Below are 10,766 nucleotides of genomic sequence, written 5' to 3' on the forward strand. Positions count from 1 at the left end.
AATGAACTAGGAATGAAATTAAGCAAAATACAAAAAATCTAAATTTCAGGACCACTTCAGAGCAAAACACACATCCATTTTTACTTCATGCTGCAATACCTACTAATTTCAAGTTAACCTCAGAGGTGTTCCTGGGGTCCTTCTCAAAATGAGGCCATGAAGTCAAGATCTTGAATCAACTCTAATATACTATTGAAAGGGCTTTAAGTGGGATAAACTCTGCCCTTCAAATGTACTTTATAAATATAAAACCCCCTGAAAGATTACTAGAAAATACTAAGTCCTTGAACTCCTCACCCACCAGTGATACCAAACAATTAAGCAGAGAACTTCTCACTGCACCAAACTCCCACAAACACCTACAGATGGAGTAAGGAGAACCACAGCAAACTCTTCAATCATAACCACTCAGACCTAATGTGAAGCACCACACACTATTCCACAGGTACACCACTGACTTGTAGTTTGACTGGTGACAGACACTGATGGTTTTTATTTTGTTTGCTTTTGTCAGCACTGTTCACCATTTGTTCCTACAGCGTAAAAGCTGCACCCCATACCCCTTTACTTTCCATGCACCCCTATGTGTCTTAAGACCATATGCTTGCCCTGTTACTTACGGAATACATCTTCTGTTCTTTAACACTTCCCGTATATCCACCTGGAATGAAATAAAACATTTAGCATACCATAGCAGCTTAAATAAAGTGTGTGATCTGGTCTCTTGTGTGAGGTTGGCTGAAAGGAAATGCAAGGAGAAGCATCTCTGGTGGTGGACTTTACTCGTGACTGGCAACAGTAGTATTGTGTTGCGACACTCCTGTTGGGTTGATCGACTTTCACAGAAGCAATGCAAATATAGGACTGTTAGGGTTGTAGTTTGTTAAATTTATTCTCCCAGTTCTGGTTGTGGTATGGGCTGTACTCTGCTCCATGACAGGTAAACAGTAAGGAGTAACATTGGTAGATATAATCTTAAAATGTCATATGGTAACTTCTCAGGAATAAAATAATGAATGATTGTTTGTAGGTGCCTTTGTGCATTGTATTCTGTACCCAACATAATAAATACATATCCACTAAGAGGTTAAGGTAATAGAATCCTTTATGTGTCCAGAATATTCAAAAGTCAGAGACCATCCAAAGCTGCATTTTAATGCACCATTAGTTGTGGTACATTTAGCGTTTGGACAAAGTGAAGAATTGACATTTAAAATGGAAGTCCCAATTGTCGATTTTTGTTATGAAATAGCTCTGATGAAGCCAATATGCCTTTGTATTAAAAGGATGAGCTTTTGGCTTTGCCAAATCTTGTCTATATAGAAATATCAAAGCATGCGTCAAGATGCATGCACACGCATGTTTGACAATGTTGAAATTGATTTCCTATTTAGGGATACCCATTCTTCTATGACTACCATGATTTATCATGCATGCACATACACAGGTCATAATAGGATCGCCATTTCCTTTTTTTTTGAGTTTACTGTTCCAAGATGGCAGATGATTACTTTGGAGTAGTTCATTAAAAAAATGTGTGTTAAGGCTCCTTTTGAGAACATTGTGCTGCAGTAGCAAAATACAGCAGCCGGGCCCACAACTCAATACATAAATAAACTACTTTAAAATCAAATAGATGTCACAGGGATGGGAGGGTGTGGAATGGGAGGGGTGGAGAGTTGGCAGGAAGAAAACACTGTTGATAGGAGGGAGCGAAGGGGAAGACACAAATCAAGGCCTATATTTACAAAAAATATAAGTAAGAAATAAAAGCTGGGAGTATCGGGGAAAGCAACATGCACATTGGTGAGGCAATGTGAGGAGAAAATGTGAGGAGAAAAAGCAGCGTACAGGCAAGAGTGCCGGAAAACATATTTACTCCCATGAAGTCCTGGAAATAAAAGAACATTGTAGTTTCCTGAATGCAAGCACAAGGAGATGATGGTTGGAATGTCGAAACTTAAACATCAGCAGAGGACGGATACAGGTTACCCAATCAAAATAATGTGAGACCGAAATGCTCTAGGGTGGGTCAAACACAAAAATAAGAAGGAAAACCATTGAATCAAGAGGAGGGAAGGGAGATAGACTACAAATCCCTTCAATCATGTGTAATGAAGTAACCCATAAGCCATTCTAAATATTTGTGAAACAATAGGCCTGGCCAACAGACAGCTAAAAATTTCTGTAGGCAAGACCCCCAAAACATTTTTAGGCTTTTTTTTTACAGATTTATACAGCGCAAACTCGACCCGAAGCTATTGGAGCGCTTTACATGAGCACCAGTTAAGTTACACAAGGACACATTCATTTTTTTGGGTAGGCACGGGGAGATTTCGTGATTTTCCCATAATCACAGGATGTGGAGTAGACCCCAAAGCTCGAACCTTGGTTTCCCAGCTCCAAGGTCGGCAGTCTAGCCGTGAGACCACATCCTCTCCATGTACATGCCTCAACTTATGCCTCAACTACAAGAAGTGTGGAGCGGATTTCTAGTGCAGCATTCTGCTTACCATTATTATCAGTAACCCGGTGTTCATATCCCCGGAAACTCCAGGTGCAGTAGCACTGGACAATTTTGCCAGCTGAAAAATCTACATTGGACCACTGTACACATGTCCTGCCCCCCCCACCTGATCCTTAGCGTAGGTATGGTGAATGCGTGTAATTCTCCTCCATTAGATGACCTTCTCTCCTTCCCTTTTCCATCCCTTTACACAGAGGTGCTGCAGATGTTACCAGTGCTTGGAGCAGGTGGTAAATACCTGTCTTAAACCCCTTGGAATCAGGAATAGTGTGTGAAATTGTGAAAGGTGATGCAGGTCTGCAGACTTTTCCCCATTCGGAAGGGTTTAACTCATAAAAGAAGGAATTCTGTGTCACAAAATTAGCTAGTACCAGTAATTTCGCTGCTTGGAATAAACACACAGAATTCATCAAAACTCATAGTGGGGCTTTAGGAAGGGCCGTACCAGTGCCAAATATTGGGGGTTCTCCTGTTTGGGATCGCAGACATACCAGAGATTGGCATGGGCCTAGTGCCACTGGTTAGGAGAGGAGAAGGGAGCTGGAGGGGGGGGGGAGGTGAAGTTAAAATGAGTTTGTGTTTTTCCTTTCCTTTCTTTTTCCTTTCCTTTAATGCGCCAGCCAGGAGGTTGTGGGGGTGTATGTTGTACTCCTTTTGCATCATAAAAACGAATAATATAACATTGATTCTAAAGCATAGAGAGCATGTAATTGCTCTGTTGTGGAACATGGCTCTAACTGATGATACATTTTTTTACTTTTTCAGAGTTTGATATAAGTATTTGACATGGTGTTTTAACCGTTTTTCAAGTTTTTAGAAATTGTGGAGGAGGACTTGTTTTTTACATCACAATTCATTTGCTCCTCATTCGTGTTGTGTCATCTGTATTGCCAGAATTTTATTTTGTGTATATTATATTGGATACAGTAATTGCAAACTGAATTTTAAGTGAAATTCGGTGTATATACATTCTTAAACAGCATGTTATAAATGAAGGGTTTTGTGTTTTATGTTTTTGTTTATCAAGTTGATATTGCAACATTTTGCAAGAACTATGTCATGAAGAGGCAGTCTCCCAACAGTGTGGATGTCTACCTTTGGTATATGTGGTCCACGTGTTTGCAAGATTTTTAGAAGACCCACAAAACACCCCAACAATGCATTTCAATGGGAATCATTTACCCAGTCACGTGCTATCTTGAGCGTCTGACATGAATCCGCTTCATGTGAACCAGTGCTGGGCACCTCTACCATGAGATCACTCTTGAATGAATCTTCTTTTACAACAATCGAGAGAAAAATACTCTAAATGATTCACTGTCTAAGATGAATAGATAGTGGATCGAACACGTTTTATCACATGGAGGAGGTGTATTACTATCTGTCAATCATAATATTTTGTAGAAATCGGAAGGGGCTGGGAAATTGTGTAGATAGAAATTATCGCTTATTATTATAAAAGGTAAATATACTGCAGAATTTTTACCATACTTAGTCTTTATTCGATTCAACAAAATCATAAAAGACACAAACATAAATCAAACATTACATATAAAAACACATTAAAATTTTTAGATTCATCAATAAATAAGTTAAAAAGGTATTTCTAAAAAGCATTAAACTGATCGAACTAACAGCAATTTTGAAAATACATAATTAATAGACCCCCATCAACAACTACAGCGTTTTGTAAAATCATTTTATAGAGTTTCACGCTAGGCAACAGCAATATGGGTTGCGTGGAGGGGAATTATCTATAATTTGGTGCAGACTTTCACCCTTAAGGTCCATGCCCAACCCAAAAATTTTGCTAATGGGATAGAAATGGTTGGGGAAGTGCTGGTGCATAAAATTCTTAGAGCAAAGGCACTGCTCGTGGTACCCAGGTTCCTGCACAATGGTGACAACCACACTCGCCTAGGAACAACTAATGCTGGGCAGACAAACAGAAAATGGGCAATAGATTCTGCTTGTACCCCACAAGCAGGGCAGATTTCATCACTAGGACTAGACCACCTGCCTGTAAGAGACTTAATTGGAAGAGAACCTGCTCTCAGGTGCAGAATTGTATTGGTGTCTGCAACGACCTACAAGACAAGCTACTATATTGTTTTACTTTTATTTTATTTCCTTTGGTGAGCATTGATATAGTGCTTGAAAACCCTCATGCCTTGTTGTCAGCCCCCTGCAGAGAGATGTGTGAAAGACAAGAGTCTGGATTGTTCTATTTAGGAAACTCAGGCATAAGACTGAGAAACAATATTAAGCAGAACAACCAGGTTACATTGTACACATTGGGAATGCAGGCATGCCATGACATTTAAATCGCAATGCCTTGTTTTGTGCCGATAACCCCCTAAGAGAGAGCAGCATTTTCCCACTTGGCCCGAATATATAGTTTATTTCACTCCAAATGTGTTATAACACTTTTGGGGACATACCTAGTTCACCACATTCTTCTATTGTTTGACAAAATAATCATTGCTGTCCTGCAAAGATTTGGGGCTTGAGTCGCTTTAATAAAATAAAAGTACAGAAATATGTTTATGACTTGGCCTGTACCTACATATGTGTGTTTGTTCAATTCACAAACATTGCCAACAGTACAGCTGAAAAGCAGCGCCACAAAGGAAGTTGCCAAGCTTACTACTGAAAGTGTCAATGCACCTCTCCCAGGAGCTCTTGTTCCCGGTTTGCAAAAATGTAGAAAAGGTGAAGTTCTGCACAGGAGGAGTAGAGCCAGCTGTGCGAATGCATATTTCTTTTTTTTCTCAGTGAGCAGGGCCGGCTTTCGCGCTGTTGGAGCACGTGTGACAAATGACAATCATTTTTGGCGCCATCCCATGACCTCCTCCTCAGATTTCCTCATGACCACCGGTCATAAGTGCCCCATATCTCTCCATAGCCCCTCTCTCACATACATTTTTTTTGTTTAAAGCACTGGTAAAGGCTGATTTTACTAATAAGAATGTATAGCTGCCCAAACAAATCCTTTTCAGCAACATTAGGACTAGATAACAAAGGACCAACCAGCTTCTTTTGTTGGGGGGACTCTGCAGTACTGGCAGAGCTTGAAATGGAAAAATAGAAGTGCAGGTACTCAGTTGCAGAGTACCTGCTTATTTCTGAGAAGTGCCGGTACTCTCCAGCTAAAGGTATTGAATTTCTCTTGAGAAGTGCTGGTACTCTCCCCCTCAAAATAAAAAAATTCTGGCACTCAGTTTCGAACAGTACTGGCCTATTTAAAGCACTGAGTACTGGGAGGTCTGCCCTTAATCTAATTATTCTCCTTGTTTCTTTGCAGTAATTCTTTCTGATTGACTTTGCAGCTGCCTCTGGCTGGCAGGGAAGGGAACAGCCAGAGCTTTAAAAGGTATGATGTTCTGAACAAGCAATGCACGAAGAGACGCAGGGCCAGAACCATTGAAGCGCTGTGTGCTCGCAGGTGAGAGTAACTTAATGGCCTCATTTTTGGGGAATTGTCTAGGGCAGCGTTGAAAGTGTTCTTGCTGCACTGCTCAACATCAATGTGAAAGGGCAGGAATTCATCAAATTTATGAAATACGGTGCATTCCTGTCCTTTCCCACTGCGCTGGCATACAATTTACTGCAAGTGCCAATGCAGGCATCTATGCATCATGGTGCAAGGCTGTCTGTGTTGGATGCTGGATTGTGTTTTGCAGCAAGGGGGCACCTTCCTGCGCAAAAACAATCCCAAGAGGAGTTTTTCTCTTTCTATGTGTGATATTCTGCAGCACACTGAAAAGAGTAAAAAAGCGAGGAGAACTAAAAATATTTCTACTCTCTGTACCTGCTCTGGGAGACAAAAGGTTTTGACACTGCTCCAGGTTTACGTGATTAAGTAATTCCAGTACAGTGTCAAAATCCATGAGTGTTGCATGGGAAAACCCACCACAACGCCAATGGAGCGCCTTCCTGCCATTGAGTAACGCAACACAGTGACTTGCACTGCTTTCTCTTACTCCTTATCTATGAGGCCATGCAAATCGAAATTGTTATTTAGATTTTATGAATAAAAGGTTGGGGGTAGGAGGGAGGGAGTACCAGACAGGACAGTGAGAGGGCAAAATAGAAATGGTACCTCAATCACAGCACAAGCAGCGGACGGACACTCATTAACTTAAATAAAACTGTGCTTGGTTCCTGCTCCACAGAAGGCAATGGAAGTGACACTTGATCTGCACTGGCCAATTAAGAGGCAGTGAAGAAAAGTGCCTCTAAAACCAGCAAATAGTAAGCAATAGGTGGGCTCTAAGCCCGTTATTGCAAACAATAGTGCCTTGCAAGCAAGAGCATACTCTAGCGCATTTTCACGCAGGCTCGACCCTAAAAGAGAGAAAAAATGTAACCACTTTTATTAAAATGTGCAAAATACGCAAAGCCCAATAGTTGAATATTAGCCAGTTAAGTTGGGCCAAGTCAGAGGTAGGGAGGAAAGACTTGTACTTCCAAACTTGTCCTTCTACTGTTTGTTTTCTCTCTATTTTGGTGAAATGAAAATGTAACATTTATAGGAACACGTCTGCCCTATATGTTCAGGACATCCAGCATCTTTACCTGAAGACCCGCCTTGATAGTAGGTGTACTTCACAGTCTGCACTTGTCTCCGGTCCCTTCGAATGCTGTTTACGGTACCTGCAGAAGAAGTTTGAAATTATGTGTCTGAAGATCAGTTGCACCTTAAGATTAAGAGCTAAGCAGATTTTCATGTTTAGCACCTCCTCCGTGTCGTTCTGCAATGCGATTTGAGGAATTGCTCTGTTCTTTTGGTAAATCAATACATTTTGCAGAAAAATGATCCTCACCAACAAGGATTTCAGACATGATCCCACAAATGTTTCAAAGTCTCCCCGAATTTGCTTTTGCAGAGTCAGACCTTACATTTTAATTTTGATGCATAAAGAGAAGACTTAGCAGTCCTAAATGATTGTTTACACCACTGAAGACCCTGCTGTCAGAGGACATGTTTAAGGAAGGGTATTCGATATGTAATGTGCCTGTGACAGAGGCAGGACCTCAAATGAAGTGATAAACTGAGTTACAAACAGACAACATCCTGCTGGGTGAGTGTGTCTGGCAGTCAAAGTGGAAGAAGGATGGAACTGAATCAACTGAATGGAAAGGATGTAAATATGTATATGATATACATGTTTACATTTTTGCATTTTTATTCGTCATAGTTGCTCCTCACTGCTTTCTTAAAAGTGTAACCCAATCAAACGTTTTATGACCGATAGACTGCCCTCTTGAGCTAGATTCATCACGAAATGGTTCATGTCAAAATCCTTCTGCCAATTAATAGTAATTATATACATACATAGATACATGAATAGATAGACAAAGAAATAAATAAACAGAAAAATATGTATTCAGGCACAGTGGCTTCTAGATTTGAGATTCAATCTCAGTGTTCGGATCATGCTGTTTGCAAGTCAGTAGTTACTGGAAGGACAGAGCTGCAGTCTTTTTTTGCCAAGCTCGAGGCATTAACAATGTATAGAAGGGGTGTCCAGCGTAGGTTCAGTAGCACCTGATCCATGCCAGAACTTTAGGATAAGCACAAACAATGTAAATTAGTTCTGCTAAAATTCATTCCATGTAGACTTATATTTCCTGGCATGGTTATGGCCCTCCTTGACCTACGTTGGACACCACTGATTGGACCCAGCATGATTTGGTTCAGTAGTTTGTTACCACCCTCAGATTAATGAATGGTGCAGACAGTAAAGTTACCTCTGGTTGGACAGGACACAATCATTTCTGAACTAACTAGAATTTGGATTAACTTTATCAGGGAATCTCTAGAGAGAGAATATGCTTCTTACCAAGGGAGCAGCAGAGAGCCACTACGAGGAAGGCAATGACCATCTTCATGTTGGCGAGAGGAGAGTTTGTCGATGTCAAGCTTAACCTGTTTGGATCTTGATGACAAGCTCTGGGCAGAGACCCTGTACTTGTACCAATCTCGGATGCTACAGCTCAACCCCCAGAGTGACGTGGCAAGGCAGGTGCTATGGTCAGCAAACAACACACATCCTAGAGTGGTGAATTAATGTGCTTCATTGCAGTCAGATGTCAAAACCAAACATCTAGCACTTGACACTAAACCTCTAAGCAGAAAGTAAACATTCCCAGGGCTCTAAGATTTGAGCTGACGTTTCTTTACCTACCACCTTCTTTTCCCAGCAATAATGACTATTGCCATATCTAAAAGATATTTTGAGTCGTGAAAAAGTAGCGTTTTTTAAATTACTGTTCCTGATAATTCCAGACTTCCTCCAGTTGCAGGGACAATACCCATATTCTCCAGATCGGACAGTTAACTTACCTGCTAGAACCAGAGGATAAAAAGCAGTGACAATATTGGTTGCACTATATTGTTTACTGTCTTCTGGAAGAGAATGGAGGGGAATGTTCAAGTTATTTTTCAGTGGCCGGGAACCCTCTGATTACTATGTGGCTACCCCTCATTGCAGAAGGATCAGTGGGCACATTTCATTCCACTGTCTAGATGGACAAAAAGATAGTGCTGTGCCCATGGCCTAGTGTTTTCCGGATTCATTGAACAATGAGGAAATGGAAGCAGCTGAGTCAGACTGAGCTCCAGAGGTTGTCATCACTCTGAGTGGGAGTGCACCTCCCAGGTTCATGCCGAACCCCACAGTTGAGATAAATAGCGTCATGCCCTGTGTCTGATTGAACTGGTAATGTTGTGTATGCAAAGATACCACCATCTTGAATTTAATGGTTGTGAAAAGGAACAGATTAGTGAAATATTGCATTTTGTGATTTCTAAACGTGAGTCTGAAACCAAATGCCAGATTTAATGAATTCTTACGCAAGGCAGCACAGTAGCCACAAATACTGTGCCCCATTGCATGAGAAAGAGAGAGCAGGAGAGCGCCAAGTCTAGAGTTATGGCTCTCTCCTCTCCTCTCCCTAGCGCCAGCACCGAATTTTACTACTGAGCGCCATGCACACACCTTTGTGCCGCAGTGCAAGGGTGTGTGCATATGTTTAGCACAGGTTTTGAACTGGAAGACTTCTCTTCCATTACAAACTCTATGCCTAGAAAACGTTTCCAAATGTCACTGTGTGCTGTATAGTGCAGCACACATGCAAAGTCACAAAAGAAAGGAGAAATGAAGCCAGTTCTCCGTCTAACACCTTCTTTCAAGTGGCGTTAAGTTTTGATGCAAAAAGCTGTCTTAAATTTTTGATAGAATTTTGTGTCAAACAGCATGCGTGGTTGCATGGAAATGCCCATGTACCACCCATGTAATGCCCCCTTGATGCGTAGCACTGTTTGATGATACGTTTTGGCAATTTCTAGAAAGTAAATAACAAAAATAACATTTTGTGTTGATTTACATCACTTTTGTCATGCAAACACCGAGCAAAATGTCTGTAAATCTGACCCTAAACGTGAAAATAAAATACCACTACAGTTTTAAAAGCCCTGAATCTTTCTATTCAGCCACAGGATGCACAATGCGTCTTTTCAAGGCGGTTTAATTGTTGCCACTTTAAAAGTATGTTGTGATCACCAATGGGATGAAGGCAAGGCTTGAAGATGATTCCTCATCCTTGCTTCACCTTGCCATGGGTCTTTAAGGAGGTATTAGTGATCCAAGTGTACTGCTGGAGACCAAAAACGTTGTGAGGAACCTTTTTAGAAGAGGTTGAAATAAAAATGTTTGCCAAATTGACATACTTAACACTTCCAGAAGGTTGCAAATATATGTACATTTCATGTAACATAAAGTGGGTGAAAATTCTTGCAAACAAATATTTTGCAGAAGAATTTCTCTCAGTGAGTGAAAATTCTTGAAAAAAAATATTTTGCAGAAGAGAATCTCTCCCCTAAATTTTAGCAAGAAAATTCAAGCTCTATTAAAGTGTTTTGGTGGATTTGTTTTCACAGTTTAAATTCCATAATCTTCACCAAGTTTGCAAAATTTTGAACAGAATGTTACATTGGATTGTTATCAACTTTGCAACTTCACACACTCAAAGTCCACACCCATGCCCTCATTCGAGGCATTAGTTTTGCACACTTCAGAAAACCTCACAAGCTGGTCTGCAGATCCACCTCTTTACCTCTTTGTTAGTGGGCTTGGCTCACCAACTATGAGGGTCTTCTCAAATTGCTTCTAAGTACTAGTTTTTAATCAGCAAGAAAGCCATATGACTCCAGCTGAAATGCCTTCCTGAACAC

The 10,766-nt window shown here is 40.8% G+C and overlaps 1 protein-coding gene across 2 annotated transcripts in view; it reads right to left on the reverse strand.

Annotated features, from left to right (window-relative positions):
* The window catches only part of LOC146811213 (uncharacterized), a 63,541-nt gene extending 55,058 nt beyond the window's left edge, over positions 1 to 8,483 (reverse strand). Inside the window, exons 1-3 of one of the 2 annotated variants that reach the window (XM_085618246.1) lie at positions 8,374 to 8,483; positions 7,106 to 7,183; positions 621 to 661 (exon numbers count right to left, since the gene is read on the reverse strand). In XM_085618246.1, the coding sequence (XP_085474372.1) occupies positions 621 to 661; positions 7,106 to 7,183; positions 8,374 to 8,422 (168 nt within the window). In that variant the 5' untranslated portion in view covers positions 8,423 to 8,483. The remainder of the gene's footprint in view (positions 1 to 620; positions 662 to 7,105; positions 7,184 to 8,373) is intronic. The other variant, XM_085618247.1, reaches the window with a different exon arrangement.
* Between the last annotated feature and the right edge of the window lie 2,283 nt (positions 8,484 to 10,766).

The sequence above is a fragment of the Triturus cristatus genome, chromosome 7 (assembly GCF_964204655.1).
Source record: "Triturus cristatus chromosome 7, aTriCri1.1, whole genome shotgun sequence".
NCBI classification, from domain to species: domain Eukaryota; kingdom Metazoa; phylum Chordata; class Amphibia; order Caudata; family Salamandridae; genus Triturus; species Triturus cristatus.